Raw genomic sequence first — 26,778 nt, 5'->3', positions numbered from 1 at the left:
AGTATACAGCAACAGTGTTGTGTTTGGTGCCCCCTACAGGTCAAAGGAAGGAGGTGCTCTGAAGCTGTGGGACCAGGAGCTGAAGCGCTGCAGAGCCTTTCGCCTGGAGACGGGACAGATCATAGACTGTGTGCGCTCCGTATGCAGAGTAAAGGTGGGACATTCCACCATCCAGTGGGTATAAAGAATAGGCTAATGAGCCATGCAAGTCTATATTTGTATTCCTCATCCACATTTCCCTTGTTGCTGTTCTAGGGTAAAATTCTAGTAGGAACACGGAACGCTGAGATCATTGAGGTGGGGGAAAAGAATGCAGCGTGCAACATCCTGGTGAACGGCCACATGGATGGTCCGATCTGGGGCGTTGGCACCCATCCCACACGGGACGTGTTCCTTTCTGCTGCAGAGGATGGCACTGTGAGGCTGTGGGACATCCCAGAGAAGGTCAGGAGCCCCTTTACTATGACTTAGCCAGCTAGTCTCAGTTTATAAAGAGCTAACTTAATTTGATGGAATCTTTCTTACGGATGTATTGTACTTGATTCTGCTAATGTGTTGTATGTGAGACACTAGAAGAACCTTGTGTGTTGACTTTCTCTATGTTGAATCTTTTTTGGGGTAACAGAAGATGCTAAACAAGGTGAACCTGGGACACCCAGCTCGTACGGTGGCCTACAGCCCTGAGGGGGACATGGTGGCCATTGGCATGAAGAATGGAGAGTTCATTATCCTGCTGGTCACCTCACTCAAGATCTGGGGCAAGAAGAGGGACCGCCGCTCTCCCATCCAAGATATCAGGTGGGGGAATCCCTCCCAAAATCACCCAGAGCCTTTTATGGGGGAAACTCATCCTTCATGAGTGTACTGAGTGTTCTTCTCTTTGTTGTAATAAGTCTCAGAGGACACATTTTGAACTGAACCTGTTTCTTCCTCAGGTTCAGTCCAGATTCACGCTATTTGGCAGTGGGCTCCAGTGAGAGTGCGGTTGACTTCTACGACCTGACGCTTGGACCACAACTCAACCGTATTAACTGCTGCAGGGACATCCCCAGCTTTGTCATGCAGATGGACTTCTCTGCAGACAGCTGCTATGTTCAGGTAGAGGCACGAGATCTGTGTATCTATGATTGTTTGTGTAAATGCATATTAACTCTCCAATATGAAATCAAGACTCACAATGATCATGTTTTAATGTATTATTTGACTATTATTTATTATTACTCCAACAGATATCGACTGGTGCTTACAAGCGGCTGGTGTACGAGGTGCCATCTGGAAAGCATGTCACAGAGCAGTCAGTCATAGACAGGATAACCTGGGCCACATGGACAAGGTGAGTGTGTGTTTTATGTTGGGGTCTCCATAGTAATCTCACTACTGACAGGGCCATATGAAATCAGTACTGGGGACACAAGGGTTACCCTAGTGTTTCCCAAACTGGGGGCCACGACCCCAAGTGGGGTCGCCTGATTTGAAAATGGGGTCACAAGAGAAACTCTGAAATTACATTTTAAAAATCGCACTTGGTTCTTAGAACCAGGGTTACGTCAGTAAACAAAGCAGTTTCTCTTTTCGTCCCACAAATGTGGCTCTATCTTTTGAACGGTTTAAGCTACAAAATATTATTACCCCATCACGGAAAGATACAACTCTCAGAAACACACGTGTCCCTCTACAATGCCCACAAGCCGCATAGGACTCAGACTGGGGGGGAGGGGGGAATAACATAATTAATTATAATGTTATTTTCTACACAGAAGATCATACAAAATTATTGCCTGAACTCAACAAAAATTGGGGAACCCCTAGGTTACACAAAGTCAAAGCACCACATGATCATTGGAGTTACTTCCTGTCTAACTAACATGTGATGTCTCACTGTCTGGCAAGTGTCCTGGGGGATGAGGTTGTGGGGATCTGGTCCCGTAACACTGACAAAGCAGATGTCACCTGTGCCTGTGTTTCCCACTCTGGCCTGAACATCGTCACAGGCGATGACTTTGGAATGGTAAAGCTGTTTGACTTTCCATGTCCAGAAAAGTTTGTAAGTATAATCTGTGTTCTATGATGCTGATCTGTGTCTCTGTGTGAATATTGAATTCTGTTTGATATCTGTGCCTCATCAATCCAAGAAAACTATAAATTCATACGTTGCTGCCATAGAATAGTGAGCTCTATTTATATACGTCACTTACAAAAATGAAATACTGTTAATTGTTTATAACTGCTAATACTTGTTGGATTGATTATAGCATGTTAAATATGACTCACGAATTGTATCATATTGTACAGTAGCCTACATATTCACTTTGACTTATGGTAGCATTCAGCATTGACATGAATGGAGATATTTATTTTATTGGTGAACTTTCACTAATGTGATTCAGGCTTATGTTTGTGGTTTCATATGTACCATTCATGTGTCTCTGTAATGTTGGTGTGTATGTTATTGACCATCATGATATACTGTAACTACAGTTCCAACTAACCTATGCATCTATTATCTGTCTAAATTATGCTCAGCTACAGTTATTTTGAGGAAGCCATTTTAATAACACACATATTGTTCTCTGCAGGCCAAACACAAACGCTTTCTGGGCCACTCAGCCCACTTGACTAATATTCGCTTCACAAGTGGGGATCGCTTCGTCATTAGTGCTGGTGGGGACGATAGAAGGTAGAACTCCACTTTCTATCAGTACAGTATTCCTCTGAAACTGTCTCCATTTTGCAACATTGTCATTAGTGGTGTTTTAAGTTCATTGTAGCAATTGACAATTAAATAAACATTTGAATATTGTATGAAATGCCTTAGTGTTACACCGCTGACTGTTCATAAATGTCTTTCCTCTCCCTTTTCTGTGTCCTCTGCAGCCTATTTGTCTGGAGGTGCATCCATACCCCTCACTGAGAGGCACACCTGGAGTGACACATCATCCATCCACCACTGTGTCCAGTCCAGGGGTCTGCATGGGCTTTTCCCAGCATGCCTATTCAGAGAGAAGAAACCGTTCTACTCCGCTGTGGGATAACTACACATCTAGTAAACAGGACTCATTGCCTCAACACTCGGGGCATCCGTGTGAGCCTCATTTACACTACAGCATAAGCCCTGATTGTTCTTCCACGAGGTGGAAGACATCATACCACTACCGTTGCAAAATATCCCTCCAAAACATCACATCACAGTTGTAAAACTTCCTTTCATATCACCTGCACATGATTTTGATGGTGATGATTATTTACTTTTAGTATGAGTATTTGTGTCAATGTTCTAAATGGCAGTTTTGCCAGTTGGCAGGAGTTAGTGTGACTGATGAAAATGCCATTTTTAAAACTTGCAGCAAACTAATTTAGCCTTAATCTCCTTCTGAGTGACTGATGAGGTTTGGAGTGGTTTGATGTTTGTTTTATATAATTTATTTGTTTTTTCTTTTGACTAATACAAGTTCTTGTTTTCTTAATTATTTTTACAAATTATTTAAACTCCTGTGGCCTTCCTCATGAATGTAACATCCGCAGTTATGTTCTGGATGTCAGCATGCCAAAGCATACTATGCACTGTACACCCGACCTGGTCACTGTGTTACCCTGATGGTTTGTGTATTTGACCGTGTTGTCCACTGGTTGAACCTCAAACCCCCAGAAGTGTGTGACCATATTGATTCAAATGTAGTGATCTTTTAGCTTGTGCAGTAACCCTCCATAACATACAATGTGTGTGTATAGTTGTTTGAGGTTTTGTGTATGTGTGTAATGGGAATGCATGGCTTATCAAAAGACAATCCCCGATTCCCTGTCCAACCAAATTTCTCAAAAAAACAAAGGAAAAAAGCTGAAAATGTTTCAATGCACTGTTGCATTTCTCCTTTTGATCACTTTTCAGTGTGCTGCTATGGCGTAACATTATTAAGAGCATACATATTGATATACGTTTAAAAGGGAGTGGCTATTTTTACAAGGATATAGGTTTATGTTTCTCGTAACCATATATGATATTGCTCAACTGGAATGTAACTGAGTAAATAGAAAATATGAAAGATGCAAAATGTTTTCCCTCATTTTATGATAATTCTGTTAAATTGATTAAATGTGATTACTGCATATTTTGATTTACATTACATCAATGTAAATATAATTTGTAAAGATATTGTTTTGTATATTTTTGTGAAATCTTTCTTAAATCAAATTTTAATAAAAAACTAAAAGATTGACAACATAAGTTCTTTATCAGGCATGGGGTACTAACTCAATCAACAACCTATATCAATCCTATTTGCATACACCCAGCGATCTAAGCTATGTGAATTTGAGGGTTTGATGAGCTTGATAATCAAACTATGTTGACATGATAGCCCGTCTACACTGGACACACCTATTAAGAATGAGAAATTCACTAATCATTCACTAACATTTTGATGTTCCAAAACTATTTTGAAATGGTAATGCCTTATGATAGTTGGTACCGATCTGTGACTGGCCACATTTCCCACAGTAGCTGCTCTTTCATCATTATGATGTAATCAGAAAGCTCCCAATTTACTTGGTAAATACATCATGACCTAAATTTAACTGTATTAATTTGATTCCAAGACAAATACATTTGCTGTCATTTTGACAGTTTTATTCATAGATACATGACCTACATTCTTTATGGGATGCAGTCTTTTACATTCAAACTACTCCAAAGCATAATCTTCATTCAGTATAAATATATAACCAATATAACATCTTTTTTAATATCGTAGTGAAACAGAACACTGAAAACCAATCCATCAATTTGTAAATACATCCAGCACATCTGATTCTCATCCACTTTGTTAAATTTGTAACCAAGCATACTTTCCCAAAAAATAGGCTACAGCATTCTTTAAATGTTGTTAGTTGCAGAGTTGTTATGAGGATCATCTGTGAATTGTGGAATAACTTATTAACCTGTGAACACCCGGTTTCTGAATATATAATTTCAAATAAAATGCCTACATTATGACTTAGTGAGGGATGGAGGGGTTGAAAGCTGCATGTCTCAGACCCAGAGTCTCATAACTTGACTGAGAAGGAGGTTCCGCATGAGCAGCCGTGGTCTGCCTGAGGGTTTTTCAGCATCTGGAAGGAGGAGCGAATCAGCTCCTGAGTATAGTCCAGTGTAGAGCCTTTCACAAACTCCAGGCTGTCTTGGTCCACAATGACCCCTACCCCTCCTTGCTCAAACACCCTGAGAGAGAGAGGGGGAGAAAGAGTTTAGAATGGATAAAAAAGGGTGTTGGAAGGGATCGAGGACAAAGAGATAAACAGATATGGTCAGATAACAATGATTGTGTTACTACAAATAATTGTCTTACTGCTGCATGCCATTCATTCAGTTCATCAATAACGAGTTGACTCTTGAATGACAACAGAGCGACAGATTAATCAATGACAATTACCTGTCCTCCTCGTTCCTGGTACTGTCAATGACAAACTTGTACTGGAACCCAGAGCAGCCTCCCCCTTCCACCTGTATTCTCAGGTACTGTCCCTTATCCATGATCTCTCTTAGCCTCTAAAGACACAGACAGAGAAAAGGGTAATTAGGTCAGTACTTGACATGTGGAGTATCCAAGTATCCCTTGATCATCCACCACTGTTGATGAAAGAAGGAGTGCTCAGAGAAAGACACTAGAGCTTAATAGCCCACACATATGGGGATGGATTTAAATAAGAAGTTACATTATACTGTTTATAGAGTACAATATATACTTTGTGTGAATAATTACCCTAACCTTAACACATGATGCACTGAGGTATACTTTCTCTTCAACTGGACTGGACTCTGCCGTTTTCTCCTGGGCTGATTTGCTGCTCAAGCGTGAGAGACTTGTGTAGAGAGGTTGAGAACTTTGTGGACATCTCAGCAATATTGGTTGGCCCACATTGGTGAGAAGGGGAAATGAGGCCCTGAAAGAAAAAAAAAAGCCGGGTCAAAACAGAACACCAAAGAGCCTCAAGACATTCACATCACGTTCACACTTACAATTTCTTCATTCAAATAAAAACGAATAAACTAGTTCATGTTAACCAGTTAATAACAAAGTAATGCAACTCTATGCCTACAATATTGATTCATAAGGCCTAACTTTACACTGACAGGTAACGTTACTGGCTACTACTACTTGGGTGTAAGGAATGGGTCATGTAAAGGCTCAGCGATTCATGGCAGCTGAATAGAACCAATTGTAATTAACGTTACAGCAATATACATAGAGTGTTGACTAAGTCCAACAAATTTGTCTGATTAGATATGACAAAAAAAAAATAAACAGCAATCAAAATTCTATTCAACTAGCTGACGTAAATTATGCTTGACCCCACAGTGAAAGCCAATGTAAAGCTAATAGTTAACGTTAGCTAGCTACGCTGTTCTTCTTTGCAATATGAAGACGGTGGTCTTGTCGATATCATTAAGTTGTTTATATGCCCTCTTAAGCAATTCCTTTATATTCCAATACCCATTGTATACCTAGCAAGGGTCCATGACATTGTCTTTGTTGCACTCAACATTGCTCCTCGCCGTAGTACGAAAAACATCTTCCATAACATTCTACGAAAGCCGCCCCCAATGGAAACTGCTGTGTCAGATCAAGAGACGCAAAACGATTGGTTAGGAAAACGCCTGTCTTAATACGTCATAAGAATCGCCTACTCTTGCAATATATAAAACATCTGATTCGTTACTTTCCATGTCAGTCAGCGAACATTCAATATTCCACCACCGTAAATACACGTCATTTTCTCGTGACAAGGAAGTAAGGAGTGTCTGTGAGCCTGCACCTGAAGCATAGAAGAGAGGTCTGTATCTAAAAGTTTTGTTCGCCTAATATATATATTTTCACTAAATATTATATCAGTGTATATTCACCAAACGAAGATGGAAAGGTAGTTAGCTAGTGAATGTTTATTTGTTACTGTAGACGTCACAATAACACTAAAAAGCAAGATCAATGATTTAAACCAACTAATTTTGCCAAATATTCTGAAATAAAACAATTTTTTTAGGAAGATTAGCATAATAATGGGCACGCTCTAATTGACTCAACAACCAAAAACGCATATCTAAACGTTGCTTTCTTAATAGACCAGAAAATGAATAGTTATTTCTGGTTGTTTATCAAAGTAAATTGGTTAACTCATTAATCCTGCTTAATCCTCCCTCTGGACTACACAATGTACTAATCCGGGCTGTTTTTCCTGGGAGGAGTTAGCTAGTTAAGTAGACATCTAGTATTAGTCACACGAATCATATGATTGAATGAACTGAGAATACTTTTGCTCACTGAATTTGCTGGTTGAGACGGTCTGTATGGCTATATATGGCTCTGGTCTCGGTGCTTTCCTAACTTGTAGTCATTCAAGTTTTTGAAACGGCAGCGGTAAGAATCCTTCTCTAACATCTTTCAGGGCCAGATTGCAGTTATGGATTTTCATGCTGCTTCCATCATTGTTCTGTTCTCCCTTATTGCTCTCACCTGCGCAGAACCTGTGAAATTTGCAGATTGTGGTAAGTTTTGATTCGAGGTCTTGGCACTTTGATGAAAACGTATTTAATTTACTGACTGGTTTGATAATCTTGTCAGGTGATGATGTATAACCTATTAGTTACAAGGGTAGTGTACCAAAATTACAGATTTTACAAGGTGTGAATCTTTGGCTTGGTTTCATTACTAGAATGAGTGACAATGGAATCTGTCTTCTGTTCTCTCCAGGCTCTGATGTTGGTAAAGTGGTGATTGTTGACATCCAACCTTGTCCTAAACAACCATGTGAGCTCCATAAAGGACAGGCCTATGCTGTCAATGTGACATTCGACAGTGGTAAGTATATCATCAACAGATGTTTGTTCATTCAAAGTAAATGTGCCATTTTTGTTAATCCCTCCTGTGCCTGTTTTGTTTAGCGGTTGAGAGCCAGACGAGTAAAGCAATTGTCCACGGTGTGATTGCTGGCGTTCCCATCCCATTCCCCATCCCCATTGAAGATGGCTGCAAGTCTGGGATCGAGTGCCCCATTCAAAAGGCACAGAGCTATCACTATGTGACTCAGCTTCCTGTGAAGTCTGAGTACCCCTCTGTAAGTATGCCTGAAATAATTGAACACACCATTTTAATGCTCTTGAGAATGCTGAAAACAAGATGTTCCTCTTTTCATTTCCTCAATGTGACCTTAAAGTATAAAAAGGTAGCCTCAAAGATGTTGATTAAAAGGGAAGCTTTTGTGTGCATGACTGATCCAATGTCTCCAATACTGGACAAAATCTCAATTTGTCTTAATTTCTAGATCAAGCTGGTTGTTGAATGGGAGCTGAGAGATGACACTGGCAAAGACTTGTTCTGCATAAAGTTCCCAGTCCAGATCGTAAGCTGAGATTTGTCTGCAGTACCACCTGAAGGGAATTTTTAAAAAGGGATTCTAATGTGAACTGCTTAAACTGAGAATAACCCACATACACATTTCATGAATTATTCTATAATTTAAGAATTCTGATTTCTAAGTATTGATTCTGTAGGTTTTAAATGTATACTGTAGCTTTTTCAGTCGTTTTAAAACTTAACTTCCCATACAGGCATTTTGAAATGTTGTGGCTGACTGTTTACTCATAACTGCATAAGTGGGTCATTCCACCAAATGAGTACCTCATAACTGTGGGTGCTTATATTTTTACAATTCCATACATGTACATGTGTGTATTATACGCATGTGTGAATTGGAAATGTGTTTTTTTGCATATCCAAACTCCTCCTGAGTTTTTTTCACCTTGCTGGCTGAGGGATTCAAACTAGCAACCTTTTGGTTACTGGCACAAGTCTCTAACCACTAGGCTACCTGGCTACCTTTTGCATCCCTTTATATATTTTAAGTAGAAATTGTGCACCAATGTTGATTTGTGAAAGCCTGTTATAAATTAAGTGCCATTTGAAAATAAACTATAATGAAAATTCAATAAATCTGACTTTTAATATGAATAAAGACTTGCTAAAGTGACAATTCAGCATTTGTCATGTCCCTCTGTGTACCCTCTGTGTACCATCTGTGACTTATGGGAAGATTTTAACCCACATAAACTCAACATTTCTCCAAGTTCTCACCATCATTGTAAAGCTCATTTCTGAAGATGATTATTTCATGTGATTAGTGATTCATCTTACTTGAACTGAACTCTCGTTTTTAATTTTGTGAAACTATTCCTTTAAAAAATATCTTCAAAAGAAACACTGAACATGCACCGACTACAACAGGGGTAGACTTTACTGTGAAATGCCTGCTTACAAGCCTTTCCCAGCGATGCAGAGTTAAATAGTAACACAAGGAATAAAATACACCAGAATGAAGCTATATACAGGGAGTACAAGATCAATAGGCCGGGGTTCAAGATATTTGAGGTAGATATTTACATAAAGGCAGAGTAAACTGACTTGGCATCAGGATAGACAACAAGAGTAAAAAAATAAAGCACAGAAGCAGCAGTATGTGTGTGTGTGTGTGTGTACACTGCTTTCAGAAAGTATTCACACCCCTCTTGACTTTTTCCACATTTTGAATTAAGCATTTCTTGCTGTAAAATTATAAACCAAATGTAAATTTTGATTGGGGAACCAACCTGATCTCAGCGCCTTTCAGATTATCCTGTACGTAAATCCGATACACTACATTTTATATTTCGTATGGTATGTATTAATTGGTGGATGTCCATCATCCATTTCATACAATATGTTAATTGCAATTCATACAATATGTTAGGAATTCCAATTTGTTGTTGTGAAAGGTGGCTAGTTGGCTAATGATAACGTTAACACTAGTTAAGGTTAGGAGTTAGGTTAAAGGATTAAGGTTAAGGGAATGGTTAGCTAAAAGGGTTATGATTAGGGGAAGGATTAGCTAACATCAGTGGCGATTTTAGCATGTCAATCTTGGTGGAGCAAACTCCCCAAAACATTTTTAGATGCATGCCAGAAAACCCACTACACAACACTAAATGATACATTAGTTGCACTATAACAGTGACAAACGGTGCCCACAAACTGTTAGGGCCTACATAAAGCTATCCTAACAGCAGGGCTTTCTTTTCAGAATCATAGAATGAATCCTTACCACTGCTACACCCAAAAAATTTGGTCTACTTCTCTGCTTTTCAAATCTGGAAATAAGAACATATCTACTACCAATAACAAGGTATAGCAGTTTTAGTAACCACATCAACTCATTTAGCTAACTTCCCACCATGGAACTTTTCAGAACTTTCTAATTAAAACAATGGGGGAGCACATTCTAAGCATGAGATAATGAGTAAACATTGTGACTTTTGTCACATCACTTTTCCAAACAACGCGTCATAGATAACATAAACGGCATGGCACCTTGGTCTACTTCTCTGATATTCAAATCTGAAATCAGAACAGTAATAACTACTACCAATCACTACCTTCCCCCCTCAGTATACAATTAAAGATTTTAATTTATTTTAAACAATGCTACCTTGTCGTACACTTATTACAGTTGACATATACTGTACTTCAACAACGCCTCCTTGTCTTCTGTACTCTATTAATACAGTTTGCATATACTGTGGTATTCTAGTAGGATAGTGTATAAAAGTGCAGTAGGCTAGCCACAAATTTTTGTTCACGGAAAATTACCATCTAGTTATTTTAAAAATTCTTCAAGCTCTCTGTCTGGTTGGTTGTTGATTATTGCTAGAAAGCCATTTTCAAGTTAAAACTAACTAGGCCACTCGAATATTCAATGCCGTCTTGATGCAACTTGTGTAGATTTGGCCTTGTGTTTTAGATTATTGTCCTGCTGAAAGGTGAATTCCTCTCTCAGTGTCTGTTGGAAAGAACACTGAAGCAGGTTTTCTTCTACGATTTTGCCTGCCTGTGCTTAGCTGTATTCATTTTTTTATTTAAGAAAAATAATAATCCCTAGTCCTTGCCGATAACACGCATACCCATAACATGATGCAGCCACCACCATGCTTGAACATATGAACTGGTACTCAGTGATGTGTTGTTCGATTTGTCCCAAACATAACGCTTTATATTCAGTATTAATTTATTTGCCAATGTTTGTTGCCGTATATACTTAAATTCACACAGGACACAAGATAAGACAGGGCAATTACACCAGATATAACAGACTGACCCTAGCCCCCGGGACATAAACTAATGCAGCATAGATACTGGAGACTGAGACAGGGGTGGGTCGGGGGACACTGTGGCCCTGTCTGACGATACCCCTGGACAGGGCTAACCAGGCAGGATATAACCCCGCCCACTGTGCCAAAGCACAGCCCCCACACCACTAGAGGGATATCAACAGACCACCAACATACTACCCTGAGACAAGGCTGAGTATAGCCCACGAAGATCTCCTCCACAGCACGAGCCTGTGTGGGCGCAGAACCAGAGCTGGTTCTACTGTTTCTGGACATTTTTCGAGTGTTGGTGGAAAACAGAGCAGGTCGGGCATAACACATCAACCCTGTTGCCCATAGATAGACAGGCTAAAAATGTTTTAACAATTACTTTTCTTGTGAAGCTTCCATTCAAATGTATCAAATCAAATTGTATTACATGTGCCCAACATAACAGGTGTAGTAGACCTTAATGTGAAATGCTTACTTTACGAGCCCTTAACCAACAATGCAGAGTAAAAATAGAAACAAATATAAAAAATGTTGCTAAATAAACTAAAGGAAAGATAGTAACACAATAAGATCAAAATAACGAGGCTATACACCAGGGGTACTGCTACCGACTCAATGTGCTGGGGTACTGGTTAGTCGAGTTAATGTGTACATGTAGGTAGGGGTAAATTGACTATGCATAGATAATAAACAGAGAGTAGCAGTAGCGTATGTGAAGGAAGGTGAATGTATGTGTGTGTGGTGTCAATATGTGTGTGTGTTGTTGGAGTGTCAGTATTAGTATGTGTGAGTATGTGGTTAGAGTCCAGTGAGTGTACTTGTGCAAGAGAGTCAGTGCAAAAAAACAAGAATAGATTATAATAAGATAAGGGGGTCAATGTAAATAGTCTGGGTAGCCATTTGATGAACTGATCAGCAGTCTTATGGCTTGGGGGGGTAGAAGCTGTTAAGGAGCTCTTCAGTCTTTGGTACTCCGATACAGCTTACCATGCAGTAGCAGAGAGAGCAGTAGCATAGAGAACCGTAGCATAGAGAGCAGTAGCATAGAGAACAGTAGCATAGAGAACAGTAGCAGAGAGAACAGTCTATGACTTGGGTGGCTGGAGTCTTTGACAATTTCCTCCCTGCTGCACACAGCAGGCTTCCATTCCCCGTTACAACCAGATTTATGGCTGATTTAAGATGAAATCGTCAACCCCGTTACATTATTTGACACTTAATGGGCACTTACTATAGTCATATACTTTATTTAACCTTTTGAGATGGGGAAAAACTTGATTTATTAAGTTGAACATGTGCTCTTCATGACAGACTGTTAAAATTAGATGAAAAAAGATATATAGAGTATATTACGCTACCCAAAAGGTACTGATTTGATGGAATGACTCAATTATTGCTAAATTCTACTCAGTCATCTCCCAAATAGTGTCAATGATTGATCAGAATGAGTCTGTTAATGTTCCTGTGGACAATCAATCCCTAGACTTTATTTACATTGCAGTGCGGTGCAACTTTCTAGATATTTGCTTATTTTTTACTGGCTGCTGTGTTGTCTGAAAAGCTATTAGGCATGTACTGTATTTCCTTTTGGCTGCTAAATATGTTGTAACTCAGTACTTTGGGAGGGGATTCTTTCTTCTTCTGTACTGTCAAACAGCAATGATGTCTAAATAGTTACATATAATAGTCTTTATTTAATCTTACATTTTGTAGTATTATAGTTTTACCTTTTTGGTAATTTACCTTCACATCTGATTAACATTAAGGACAAGCAAATGTCTCAAAATAAAATGCTGTTGTGTGCTGTTGAACTTTCAAAGCTCATAACCAAATAAAAGAACATAACACATGCCTCAGCATTCTCAAGATCCTAAGAATTTATTACATGGGATAACTGGGTTTACTCATTCACCTTGGTAAAACCGATGCACACACATCACTCATTTCAAAAGCAATAAGTGCAACAAAATTGCAGATTACAAGGAAATTAAATGTATTTAACTAGCTTTTGTTGGTCTGCAATAATGTCAGCATCAAACAATGACAGTAAAAATTCTAATGACATTCACAGGGTAAACTGATTTGATACTAAGTACATTTAAATTACACTACAATGGACAATCATTTATTTCACACACAACTAAATTCTCAACACAAATTACGATAACTGTGGAAAATTACCAGAACTGTAAAACTGATAGGACTTGGAGCCAACATCCTCAAGCATCTTCACAAAATCTGAATTAATTAAAATACTGTTGACTCTCAGTTGTGGAAACAGTAGTAAACACTCATATCTTCTGTGCTTTTTTACTGAGGAACTAAAAGCAGTTTGTTTATCAATGATACATCCTCTTCAACTCGTCTTCAGGTGCTTTAATTGTTTGCCTAAAAAGTATGATAGCTTGGGGTACTTAACAGAGAAACATAAATGAGAATATACTATATGACAGACACCAGGAAGTCCTCAATTCAACCACACAAAACTCTAGCTCACATATTTTTCATAAAATGTCTCCCTCATCTGACCTCTTCTCTTCTCAAATCAGGTCAATACCAACATCTGTATTTAGTATTCATAACAGTAATGTGAATAGTAAATGAAAATGCATTTCCTTGTTTGAAATGCATAAATTAGATTTGCCCAAATAACAAAAGCAGACCTTGAAACCCTCCTAATAATGGCCACTTGACTGTTTTGAATAATATTTGACCCTTCTCAATGTTATTCAAAACTCAGGAGTGTGAAATGAAAAGTGACAAATAATAAATGTTTAACTACCATGACAACAATGAACACTTCAGTAACTAAGACATGGGTTATGTAAATGATTTGTACTTTACATTATTTTGCCAAAAAGCATACCATGGTCAATCGTTAAGGCAGTTTATGAGTCATAACATCAGAGGGGGTGGTTGATGGATTTTGAAAACAATCCCCACATCTTCTTTCTCTCTCTTTGGCTGTTTCAATGAGACATGCACTCGCTGATGTACATAAAAGGCCAAATATACTTGTTTCAGTGAACGGCAGAGGACAACTTCATTAAGTAACATACATTTTGAATTTGTATATATTTTTGGTACTTTTTCTCCCCAATTAATAGTTACAGTCTTGTCCCATTGCTGCAACTCCCGTAAGGACTCAGGAGAGGCGAAGGTCGAGAGCCATGCATCCTCCGAAACACAACCCTGCCAAGCCGGACTGCTCGCTTAACCCGGTCGCACCGTACAACTGGCGATGGTAATCAGCGTGCATGCGCCTGGCCGGCTGCGACACAGCCTGGGATCGAACCCGGGTCTGTAGTGACGCCTCTAGCACAGTGATGAAGTGCTTTAGACATTTGCCCCACTTGGGTGGCCCGTAAGTAACATACTTGAAGTATAATCTACCTATGTAGAAGTAAAGCAGGGTTAATGAAGTGTGAGAGTTACGGTTCTGGGGGGGGGTAAACACTGCGACATATTATCAAACTTGACAGACAGTTCTTTACAAAAAGCCAGGAAACCTGAATGTGAATGATGACAGAAGATAATCCTGGTCACAGACTGACACAGCAGGTCTAAATCATTGTTGTGAATAACATGAATATGAAACCCAATGCGGAGGGCTCCGTATAGCTCCACATTGACATAATTGGTTGATGGTAGGTGGGGTCGGGAGGTCCTGTATATACACAAACTCACTTCCTTCATAACAGCTCTGCTCTACTCCTCTAAGCGCAATAAGTATAAATGCCCTGACTTCTGCAGAGGCCGTATCGCAATAAATGCAGTATGGTCACTGCAGACGTCAGATTGACCACGCAGATCCTTTTAGTAGTACATTAGTACTGTAGTAGTAGCTAGATGTCTGGTCAATAACCTGATGAGAAAGGTTGTTATGTTTGTATTCATATAGTACAATTGATGTCCCTACAACCCTGGTTTCACTTCCACATCATTAGCTCCATTTGGTCTTTCATTGTCCATTTTGCTGCAGCCTCTCCAATCGCTGAAGCAGGGCATTCCCAAAAGCTTCTCTGTAGCCTGGGCTGAGGGTATCCAGCAGTGAATAAATAGTCTCAAAGTATTGGGTGCTCAAGCTCTCATCCACCTGGTCAAAAGCGTAGCCAACCACCTGTAAGATATAAATAGAGTGTCAATCATATACCAGCAGGCCTACACAGAATAACAGCTGAACAGCACAAATTAAATAATGGCACAAATTAAATACTGTTGATATCCCTCACCCTTAGTCCAGCTTCATTGAGCTCAAGGCAATAGCGATTGCCCTCTCTTGTTTCCACGTTGATGTAGGCCACAGCCAAAGCACTGTCCAAATTTGAGGACACATACATTTCGGACACGGCGAATAACACATCGCTGACCACTGCCTCTGCTTCCAACCTCATGTCCTTCACGTGATCAATACAGTCTTCATCGAATAAGGAGACAGGCGAGTCCTCTGGTTGGTAGTCTATCTCCATCTTCTTCACCAGACACAACTGTGAGGTTAAAGGTGCAATCAGAAAATGAAGTATAGTAGCTATATGCTAGCTAAGTACAACTGTTTTAACTACAAGTGTTTTATCATACAATAATACATGTGTTTTTGTGGTCATCGGATACATTGTAAACTAAGATGTAAAGCTTCAAATGAACGTTTCTCGCACTATGTTCAAGGAGGTAGATGATACAAGCAAGTTCCACCATCATAGAATCCACCTAACGTTAGCTCAAGGGTTTACTATTTTTGGTGGGTGGGCCCAGTCCGTGATTTTTAACAAACATTAGTAGGGCTTTGAAGGCTGGTGTGTTGTGATTGCTTTGAATTAATTAATGAATAATGTGAAAACTATTGTGATGAGTTAGAGTATGACTAGCGCTAGTATCCAATAACATAGTTATTACTGTTTACCACTTATCATTCAGTGACAAGACAGTCCACCATCAACACCATGTTAGCTTGCTAGCTAGCTTACGGTCAATAGCAGCCAATATCCGTGGCGATGGGTTCTATTTTTAGTAGGAATTGTTTTTACAATGACATAATCATGAATATATGTAAACGTCAACAGTATCAGGAAATTTTGTCATTTTTGTCAAATTAGTTTTTCTAGCTGCGTTATTACTCACCTCCTCCGTGGTTGTTTTTACTGTACTTCCGGGTGATCAACAAAGATTTCTGTGATGAAGATTTCAATTTCTATTGCTTTATCAGCATGACTTAACAATGTAGATATTGCCACACGCGTACTTTGGAAATTATTCATTAACAATATCAATAACAAAATAATTTAAAATAATAATAATCAAGATTGTCACAAACAGGACAATCAGTAACGACTCACAATTCCAGTTATCAAAATATTCTGATCAATGCCAGTTGTTCTGTTTGAACACCACCGTAGTTAAACATTGTGATAACACCTTCTCTTTCAACATTGCAATTATTCAGAAGTCATGCGAAAAAGTTCAAATTGAATGGTTTGTGGATGAAAAGGCTTTGCTAGAAGCATATGCGCAGTAAACACTTTTAGTTGATTTACGCAGAACGGGGGTGGAGTTTGAATGTGTACATCCGTCTGCCTTTTTACGTACAGCGGAACGTGGAAAGCGTCAACGTTGCGGAGTCATGAAACTGTTTGTAAACAATTCATACAGAAGGTGAGAAATTAAAACTATTATGTGATTAAATTGCTATATAGAACCCATTATATGACATGTAACATACTGCCTTACCATGTCAGTTGAGCTATATTCAAGATGTTAAAGAGGTTCATGCTAGCTCGGTGCTAACTAATAAACAATCACAGACGAGAAACAACAAGTCGATGCTGTGGGGATTTAATTTGATAGCCATTGACATACCCTCCAAGCCTGTCGTACGAACTACATCCTTGATATCAAACTGTAAGATTATTTTGGGGCTAGCAGTAATTGTCAAACCATTAAAATAAACCTAGATGTCGGATTTTTTCAGTTAGTGGTATGGACAGGATTATTAAGTGAGCAGACACCCGGCGTTAGCAAGCAATGACGTGATGCCAGAGACCGTTTTGGCTAGCTGATAATGCCACCCATTCGGTTTCGATTTTAGCCCGAAGCTTAGAATTAAGGGTTAGGGTGGTGTAACTAACATGCAGCTGCTAACAGTAATGCTGTCTACCTCTCCTAGGAGTGACAATAATATTGCTACTGTACATGGTAACTTACTGGTATTGAATAACTTGTCATCTAGTGTGGTGATCAAATGTATAGTTGAGAGTTTAAATGAAGTTGAAATTATTACCACGTATCTCCTTCTCTCTGTGTGTAAAAGGATGTTTTCCTGTCTTTTGGAAGTCATCAGAATGACAAGACTGATACTACCAATGCTAAATTCACTGGCACTGGATCACTGGCACAAGTGCAGTTGGACAAGTGGGTAAGTTCAACTCTTGTTATGTAACTAAGCAAATATTAATAATGGGATTTGTATTGACATACATACTGACAGTGTACCTTTGCCTGAGAGCTTTTTCTCCCCCCTCAGTCTTTAAATGAGATCCCTGATTCAGTGGATGCCCCCTTCAAGGTAATAGAGGGCTTCGTCCAGACCATCTCTCTGACCGTACCATGGGCGTCCCTGCTGCAGGAGAACTGTGCCCTGGAGGTCAAGGGGTTGGAGATGGTGTTCAGACCCCCTTTTCCTCACGCCGGGTCATGTATGAGAATGAGGAGGTAGGAACACATCATTATTGAAACACTAATTTTAACATAATTATTGATCAACAACAAATTTGTCACATGCACTAAATAAATCAGGTGTAGACCTTACCGTGAAAGGCTTACTTACAAGCCCGTAACCAACAATGCAGTTTTAAGAAAATGGAGAAATGAATAAACTAAAGTAAAAAAATATATTGTAATCACAATAAAATAACAATAATATACAGTGGAAGTCAGAAGGGTTGGGTTGCAAAGGCCATACTTCATCTGAACTTTTTGATTTTCTTCCCAACTATTATAAGTGGTTGTTTTCCTCCTATTCCTGGAATCTGAATCGATTCTATTTCTGACTGCCATGTCACATACAAATATGAAGTGGATACACACTTAGATGGTGTACATTCTCAAAATGTTCATTGTATACGTAGCTAACAATATTGGTGTATACACTATTTACACCTGCTGTATAGAGTTACATTATTTTCTATGTCTCCAAAATCCAAGATATGGAACTACAGTTGAAGTTGGAAGTTTACATACACTTGGGTTGGAGTCATTAAAACTCGTTTTTCAACCAATCCATAAATTTCTTGTTAACAAACTATAGTTTTGGCAAGTCGGTTAGGACATCTACTACGTGTATGACACAAGTAATTTTCCCAACAATTGTTTACAGACAAATTATTTCACTTATAATTCACTGTATCACAGATCCAGTGGGTCAGAAGTTTACATACACTAAGTTGACTGTACCTTTAAACGGCTTGGAAAATTCCCGAAAATTATGTCACTGCTTTAGAAGCTTCTGATAGGCTAATTGACATCATTTGAGTCAATTGGAGGTGTACCTGTGGATGTATTTCAAGGCCTTCCTTCAAACTCAGTGCCTCTTTGCTTGACATCATGGGAAAATCAAAAGAAATCATGGTCATGATGATGAAACCAAGATTGATCTCTTTGGCCTGAATGCCAAGCGTCACGTCTGGAGGAAACCAGGCACCATCCCTACGGTGAAGCATGGTGGTGGCAGCATCGTGCTGTGGGGATGTTTGTTAGCGTTAGGGACTGGGACACTAGTCAGGATCGAGGGAAAGATGAATGGAGCAAAGTACAGACAGATCCTTAATGAAAACCTGCTCCAGAACACCTTCCAACAGGACAACGACCCTACACACACAGCCAAGACAACGCAGGAGTGGCTTCGGGACATGTCTCTGAATGTCCTTGAGTGGCCCAGCCAGAGCCCAGACTTGAACCCGATCAAACATCTCTGGAGAGACCTGAAAATATTTCTAATAAATTTGCTTTTCTTTAAAACAAATCTGTTTTTGCTTTGTCATTATGGGGTATTGTGTGTAGATTGAGGGGGAAAACAATTGAATTATTTTTAGAATAAGGCTGTAATGTAACAAAATGTGGAAGAAGTTAAGGGGTCTGAAATACTTACCGAATGTACTGCATGTCACGTTCATGACTTAATTCATCATGTATTCCGTGTTTGTATTTTAACATGCTATATTCCCTCTGCAGACCCCTGTATCTCCCACTCAGGTCTCTGATGGTAGTGGAGACATTTAGCATCTCCAGCAGTGTCTCCTTAGACCACTCATCCTCCTCTCTCAGGTACTGTTGCAGCACTGGTCATGTCATTGAAATAAAATCATCAGTGGCGTGTGACTGGATGTTTCTGTATTTTGTGTTGTTTCTAGGATCATTTTGGATGAAGCAGCTTTGTTCCTCTCTGACGAGAGCAATGCTGTCTCTGTAAATCTATTGCGAGGTGAGAAGATTTCTGTTACATTTTCAATTTGAATGTCAAAGATCCTTTAGACTCTCTGACCAGTAACCCATTTGCGTTATCGCCCAGACTATGTGCAGGTGGTAAACATGGGAACATTAGAGCTGGGGATCACTTCGGTCAAACCTGGAGTGGACAGAGAATTGGTAAGAGCTGACAAACTCTTTTGATCTATGAGAAACCTGTTTCCAACAACAAGGCGGCACCGTTGAGCCAATCTTCTCACTCTCTTTTGACAGACTGAGCCAAGATTTGAGCTGCGCTGTTCCAGTGATGTCATCCACATCAGAACGTGTTCAGACTCCTGTGCTTGCTCTGATGAACCTCATCCAGTACGTGGCCAGCTATGGAAACCTACAGCCCCCTCCTGAGCCGGAGGCCAAGAGCACCAGCTCCAAGCAGAGCGCAAAGGTCAGCTTTTATACCCCTCGGATACATTTATGACTCACCATAGCCATTACGCTATATCAAACTGGTGCCTTGAGTGATGAGCAGTGAATGGTCAGTGGATAATTTGTTGTATCTGTATATTGTGAGGCACATTTATGACACAACAAAGCCATTACAATTACAGTATATTAAACTCTTTTGTTGAGAGAGTAGAACAGTCTGAACTGTGATTCTAAATACTGTTGTGAGGATATGGACTCTGCTGTCTGCTGAGTTAAAATGTTGTTTATGTCTGGCCAGCCGGAGGCTCCAAGCCTCAGCATGTTGGATAACTAGTACATTTAGTCTGTCTATTGCATTGGTGTGAAAGGTGTGTTTATTGTCTCAGGATCGGGACAAGGAGCCAGTGGTGAATAAGTTGATCCCAGACTCTATTGACAACCACTTTGGCCAGCCCCTGGACAGCAGCGACTCCAGCAGGGGAGCCCTGAAGTTCCCCGTCCCAGAGGTGCGCTACCTCATCAGGGAGATCTCTGTCATCTGGCACCTCTACGGAGGGAAGGACTTTGGGAGTGCCACATTCACCTCCTCTCCTGCTAGAAGTCGGGGGTGAGTGTGTTTTGGACTGTTCAACTGTTCTTTATTACAACAACAATACTAGGAGATGTGATTGAACTGAGATTGTGTCAAATGACAGGATGGAGAATAATGGTGAAAAGGTGCAACAGATGATCAAGTGTCCTTTGTTAATGTTTGGGATATGTTGAAGGTGTACCCCACACAGCTTCCCCCGTTCATACCCCAGTCAGACAGAGCAGGGGTGGAGGACGGGCCGGAGGAGGGCGGGGCAGGAACCTTGACGTCCTGATGGAGATCCAGCTCAGCAACGTAAGAGGACTTCACAAGCCCTCTCCTGTAACAATACAACATGTAGGCTATGTATGCCAAATGGGATGATAAGTGCATCCTTTAGTATGAAGCTAGAGTTGAGGACCTCTTGCTCTTTTCCCAGGTGCGGTTCCAGCATGAAGTCTACCCCCAGGCCCCAGTGGCCTCTGGGTCGGCGGCGGACCAGCCTAAGTCCCGGCAGGTGTTCATCATCCAGGACCTGGAGATCAGAGACAGACTGGCCATCTTCCAGATGAACAAGTTCCTGTACCTCTACTCCAGCAAGGAGATGCCCCGCGCTGCCCACTTCAACATGGTGAGAGACATTATGCATATAGAGAGACTGAATGATTGGCTATGAAAAGCCAACTGACATTTACTCCTGAGGTGCTGACCTGTTGCACCCTCGACAACCACTGATTATTATTATTTGACCCTGCTGGTCATCTATGAACATTTGAATATCTTGACCATGTTCTGTTATAATCTCCACCTGGAACAGCCAGAAGAGGATTGGCCACCCCTCATAGCCTGGTTCCTCTCTAAGTTTCTTCCTAGGTTCTGGCCTTTCTAAGGAGTTTTTCCTAGCCACCGTGCTTCTACACCTGCATTGCTTGTTGTTTGGGGTTTTAGGCTGGGTTTCTGTACAGCACTTTGTGACATCAGCTGAACTAAGACGGGCTTTATAAATGCATTTGATTGGTGTAGAGTAATGTCCATGTGATTGTGGTCACATTAAAGACATGATAGTGGTTAAGGCATGTTTATGCTGAATGTGTTTGTGGTTCTCTGTAGCTCAGTTGGTAGAACATGGCTCCAGCAACGTCAGGATAGTGGGTTTTAATCCCAGAAGCACTCATACTTTAAAATGTATGCACGCGTGACTAAGTCACTTTGGATAAAAACATTTGCTAAATATTATATATTTTTGTTTTCTTGCAGCTAACAGTTCGGGCTCTGCACATGTGTCCAGAGACGGGTCAAGCACCCCTGGAATACAGTCTGCGAGTCTCACTCATGCCCCTTCATCTCAACATCGATCAGGTGAGCCAGAGATAAACGTGCTGGTTTTATCCAGTTAATCATACCTCTTTCTGAGGTTTCCAAAAGATTAAAAGGCATGGAAATGTAATGCTTTCACATGCTCTCATTTAACACATTTTCAGTTATACTATTGATCCCTTTGAAATTACCTTGGCTTTTTTATTTTCTTGTAGGATGCATTGTTTTTCTTGAAAGACTTATTTTCCAACCTTGCTGCTGAAGTTGAGATATTTTCTCCACCTGATCAAGAAGGTAAAAGATCCCTGGCTAGAGGCTTGTACATTATGAACAATGTAGCATATTGAGAAGATATGAATCATTTCATGACTCTGAGCAAAATGTTGACCCTCAATGATGCATTTGTTGGTCTGCAGCCCTGTGCTTTTCAATGAAGAAGCCATCTGCCCCAGAGGTGTCCTGCAGCTTCACTAAGCATGGAGGTGGGAGCCAGGACTCTGCGCCCATCATCTCTGTGCCTGCCTAGAGCCGCTGCAGCATCAACGGCCTCACCTTATCCAGCAAGACTGGGGAAGCTGAGGCTGCCACTGCATCATCCTTCACTGACCAGCCCATCTTCTTCAGGTAGGTGTCCCTTACTCTGTAGAGGTGGACAGGCACCTGATGTCATTTGGATTAAGGCATAACTTATCTTCATCTTACTATATGTGTTCTACACACAAATAATGAAGTGTTTGAGTTTTGCTAGCAAATTATGAAATATTTGTTTGATTTCCCTCAGTTTTGGTTTACCTCTGAAGTTCCTATTCGTCTGGATTACCATGGAAAACACGTTTCAATGGAGCAAGTATGTTTTAACAATCTCTAAAAACATACTGTATACAAACACATTCAGTTTTGTGATCAGGGATTCCAGTGTTGACAGACTTGACAACTGGTGTTGTGCAGCCTACATATTGTGCAATATTTTGGTTTACCAGCGCTGATGTACAGTATTCAAATGCAGAAGCTCCATTTATAAAGAATGTGCATTTCTTACTCTCACAGTAGAATATTTTGCTGATGTTTCTTGCACTGCTCCTCTGTTTCAGAGAACATTTGCTGGTACTGTGATTGGCTTGACACAGTTTAATTGCTCCGAGCTGAAACTAAGGAGATTATGCTACAGACAAGGGTAGGTTTAATCAGTACAGTCCCTTCATATTAGTATGAGTTGTTATGACCGGACGTACCAACACTTAATTGGGTTATTCCTGATGTTAAATGATGACACACAATCTATTATGTCTAGTATAAAAAATACAGTATGCAGAAACCATAAGAACATTCTTGGTTTTCTTCCAGACTGTTGGGAGTGGATAAGCTCTTTTCCTATGCAATAAATGAGTGGCTGAACGACATCAAAAAGAACCAGCTGCCAGGACTGTTGGGTGGTGTGGGACCTATCCACTCGCTGGTACAGTTGGGTTAGTAGGACATGTGTAAGTTGATAAACTGGTGTTGAAGCACTAATGTATTTACCTATTAATCAGACAGTTTTTTTACTGTTCCTAAAATTACTAACTCTTTTTTTGTAAGAAGATTCTGTCTAAGCCTCTCAGAACCACACAATATATTATGACTAAGGGCATGCTTGTTTTGGCCAATTGGTCCACAATGGAAATGAGTCTAAGCTTTTGGTTTAACCTAAAGACTTTAGTTATACATAGACTGAGTGTACAAAACATTAGGAACACCTTCCTGATATTGAGTTGCACCCCCTTTTCCCCTCAGAACAGCCTCAATTTGTTGAGGCATGGACTCTACAAGGTGTTGAAAGTGTTCTACAGGGGTGCTGGCCCATGTTGACTCCAATGCTTTCCACAGTTGTCTAGTTGGCTGGTAGCAGATCTTCCCTCCGACTTGCTTGTTCTATCTCATCCCACAGCTCAATTGGATTGAGATCTGGTGACTGGGCAGGCCACTGCAGTAAGCTGAATTCACTGTCATGTTTGTGGAACCATTCCTTGACAATCCTAGCATTGTGGCATGGGGCATTATCCTTCTGATTTTTTTTTATTTGCAGGTAGATACACTGCTGCCATGAAGAGATGCACCGGATTGGCAATGATGTTCCGATATCATGTGGCATTCAAACATTGCTCCACTTTTATCAAAGGGACCAATGTGTGCCATGAAAACAAACCTCACACCATCACCACCAGCCTGCAATGTTCACACGTGGCATGAAGGATGCATGTACTCATTCTCCATACCCTAGTCCTCCTATTAGTGTGAAACAGCAGGAACCAGGATTCATCAGACCAGGCAAAGTTGTTCCAATTCTCCAGTGTCTTCGTTCCTTAGCCCACTGCAACTAGTTTCTTGTTTTTTTGCTGAAAGAAGTGAAACTAAGGTCGTCAGCTGCCATACCCCATTCGTGTCAAGGTATGAAGAGTTGTGCATTCTTTTATGGGTCTTTGGGCAACAATTTTGTACTGGCCTGTCAGTTAACTAACTGCAGCCCATCAGTTGCTCTGCACAATTCGTGGCAGTCTCCTTTGTCCTCTTTCGTCAAAGGCCCATTTTCAGTGTATATCTGAGAGTATGTTAATGTGTAGATGTCTTAATAAACCAAAGTCAAATCAGAAATCCTGATCTAATCAGCCTTTTTTGCATTAACCAAATAATAACACACTTTTCCTTTTCCACCTCGTGTTCAGTCCAGGGATTTAGGGACCTGGTGTGGCTCCCGATCGAGCAGTACCGGAAGGATGGTCGGGTTGTATTGTGATTGCAGCGTGGTACTGCCTCCTTTGGAACCTCCACAGCTATGGCTGCTCTGGAACTTACCAATTGCATGGTGCGAACTATCCAGGTAAAGAAAACTCACCCCAGTCCAAAAATACATGCAGGACAGTTACAACCTATACATCTCTTTTCAACTTGTGTGTTACAAGTTTATCAGGCTCCATGTAATGCAAAACAATTTGTTTGCAGGCAGCAGCAAAGACGGCCTATGACATGGTATCTCCAGGATCCGATGAGAGGAAGACAAAGAGAATAAAACGGTTCTCTCATTACAGATTGTCCCATCAGCAAGTTGATCTCTGGGAAGGTGTAGCCAACGCTTAGTGTTGTAAAAGAGGTAACTTGCATGATGCTAGACTTTTTCATCTCATCTTCTTGTAGTGCTGCTTGGTGTTACACACTACAAGATTGAATACAGGGTGAAGTTACCTGTCATGACTGTAATAAATCATGCTCAATATTAGTGTTCCCCACAGGGAATCACGGACACTGCTCTGACCATCTATGACACGTGAGCACGAGCAGCATGGGATGACCGGGGCAGTGGGTGGGGTCCTTCGACAGCCCCCCCATCTGTGGTCAAGCCTCTCATCATGGCCACTGAGGCCACCTCCAACATGCTGGGGGGCATGAGGAACCAGATTCACCCAGATGCACGCCAGGAAGAATCCCAGAAATGGTGGCAAGGGGAGGAGTGATGGCCGACGGCTTTCCAATGACTGAACTGATGGTTGTTCAGAATGAGGGCAGTGTATTTTCCTTCAAAGAAAACATCCCTCAACTGTTGCAAGGCCCAATGAGTATTACAAGCTGGGAGGATCTGGTTCTGCAGATGTAATTATGAGGTCAAATGGAGTGTCGCTGAAAAGTCAGTGCTGGTGTAAATGAAACACAATTAGACTTGTGGCGGTTGGAGCTAGTGTGAATCAGCTTGTGTTACCTTTTATATCACATTTTCTCTTGCAGTGCCTTCATGGTAATATTATACTGTTGTACTACCATGTGTTAGACAACGGGACCCATAGGAGCAGCTAGTGTGCAGAGTCAGAGGTCACTGTGCCATACTGTAGATCATAATTGATTACCTTGGCTATAGGATAGGACTGGCTTGTTTTCAATGTCGATAATCTTTCCATAATGGTAACAGTAGTGCATCATATCCTAACATGGTACAGAGATGAGTACAGCACATCTGTAGTTTGTCATATTCAACATTCGCTTATCCTAATTTGTGTCAAATAACACTAATATCTCAACGAGATGCTGTAAGCTATTGAAGTGTATGTCCCCTAACATTTTATACAGTGTACCATGTATGTGTGGGCTTTATAACTAACTATTCTATGTAACATTTCTTGCAGACAGCATCCTAACAGACATTCTCAGCATTGTGTAATGTGTTGTGGTTAATGTATAGATCTGCATTTTCAATTACAACTGACGTTGTAACTGAGACCAGTAAAATGGGGGTGTTAGACGTTTTGCCGATTATGGCTGTTTAGTGACTCTGAAATACATTATGAGAGCATTGCAGGCTACTATCCTGTGGCACAATTGTCTATGTAGCCATTTTTTTGGGCCATGTTTAAATTGACATTTTATAAATATAAAATTGAGAAGCAGTCTGTGCCCATCTATATTTCACATAAATGTCACTATACTTTTCCCTAAATCCTCTTGTGCTGTCTGGTACTTAGTCTTAAATATCATGCCCATGTTTGCAATATTGTTTGTAGGCATCTGTGCTTATTTTGGAAATGGCTGATATAATTGTGATGCAGCCTTTAAATATGCTCTACAACCCTGAGTTGTTTTAGACATTTTTGTATTGAACCACTGTCCAACTGTTAATGTAATGGGAATTGTAATGTATGTGATAAGATCATATTTTTTATTGTACATAACTGTACAGTTGATCCTCACAATTTGTATTAAAATCATGTGATATTCTTTAAAAAGGGAAATAAACGATTTAATGTCCACTGAAATATCTTGCCTCGAGAAGCCAAACGTTATTCCGTTTATAATAATGCTCATC

General features: G+C 40.3%; 4 protein-coding genes and 1 pseudogene across 6 annotated transcripts in view; 3 read left to right on the top strand and 2 right to left on the bottom strand.

The window, feature by feature from the left end:
* Positions 1-4,841, top strand: part of eml5 (EMAP like 5) — a 76,754-nt gene extending 71,913 nt beyond the window's left edge. For both annotated transcript variants that reach the window (XM_029688165.2, XM_029688164.2), the window contains 8 exons: positions 40-154; positions 256-444; positions 626-798; positions 936-1,098; positions 1,230-1,333; positions 1,891-2,044; positions 2,577-2,677; positions 2,875-4,841. In XM_029688165.2, the coding sequence (XP_029544025.1) occupies positions 40-154; positions 256-444; positions 626-798; positions 936-1,098; positions 1,230-1,333; positions 1,891-2,044; positions 2,577-2,677; positions 2,875-2,911 (1,036 nt within the window). In that variant the 3' untranslated portion in view covers positions 2,912-4,841. The remainder of the gene's footprint in view (positions 1-39; positions 155-255; positions 445-625; positions 799-935; positions 1,099-1,229; positions 1,334-1,890; positions 2,045-2,576; positions 2,678-2,874) is intronic.
* LOC115146222 (iron-sulfur cluster assembly 2 homolog, mitochondrial) lies at positions 4,599-6,611 on the bottom strand. 2 transcript variants are annotated; one of them, XM_029688167.2, is made up of 4 exons: positions 6,500-6,611; positions 5,757-5,937; positions 5,427-5,542; positions 4,599-5,215 (listed from the first exon to the last, which is right to left on the bottom strand). In XM_029688167.2, exons 1-4 carry the CDS (start codon positions 6,577-6,579, stop codon positions 5,041-5,043), a joined length of 552 nt encoding a protein of 183 aa, XP_029544027.1. In that variant the 5' UTR covers positions 6,580-6,611; the 3' UTR covers positions 4,599-5,040. The 2 variants fall into 2 exon arrangements, with proteins under 2 accessions (XP_029544027.1, XP_029544028.1); XM_029688168.2 differs by having other exon boundaries at positions 5,763-5,937; positions 6,500-6,609.
* Positions 6,612-6,721: 110 nt separating this feature from the next.
* On the top strand, positions 6,722-9,025 carry npc2.1 (NPC intracellular cholesterol transporter 2, tandem duplicate 1). The gene is made up of 5 exons (XM_029688170.2): positions 6,722-6,828; positions 7,438-7,537; positions 7,743-7,850; positions 7,934-8,106; positions 8,314-9,025. The coding sequence occupies exons 2-5, from the start codon at positions 7,453-7,455 to the stop codon at positions 8,398-8,400; spliced, it is 453 nt and encodes a 150-aa protein (XP_029544030.1). The 5' UTR covers positions 6,722-6,828; positions 7,438-7,452; the 3' UTR covers positions 8,401-9,025.
* A 4,007-nt stretch (positions 9,026-13,032) lies between these two features.
* On the bottom strand, positions 13,033-16,689 carry gskip (gsk3b interacting protein). The gene is made up of 3 exons (XM_029688160.2): positions 16,298-16,689; positions 15,412-15,666; positions 13,033-15,299 (listed from the first exon to the last, which is right to left on the bottom strand). The coding sequence occupies exons 2-3, from the start codon at positions 15,646-15,648 to the stop codon at positions 15,141-15,143; spliced, it is 396 nt and encodes a 131-aa protein (XP_029544020.1). The 5' UTR covers positions 15,649-15,666; positions 16,298-16,689; the 3' UTR covers positions 13,033-15,140.
* Positions 16,690-16,717: 28 nt separating this feature from the next.
* On the top strand, positions 16,718-26,728 carry LOC115146218 (autophagy-related protein 2 homolog B-like; annotated as a pseudogene).
* The last annotated feature ends 50 nt before the right edge of the window (positions 26,729-26,778 follow it).

This window comes from Oncorhynchus nerka, linkage group LG18, assembly GCF_034236695.1.
Source record: "Oncorhynchus nerka isolate Pitt River linkage group LG18, Oner_Uvic_2.0, whole genome shotgun sequence".
Classification (NCBI taxonomy): domain Eukaryota; kingdom Metazoa; phylum Chordata; class Actinopteri; order Salmoniformes; family Salmonidae; genus Oncorhynchus; species Oncorhynchus nerka.
This window is presented reverse-complemented; position numbering and strand designations above follow the sequence as displayed.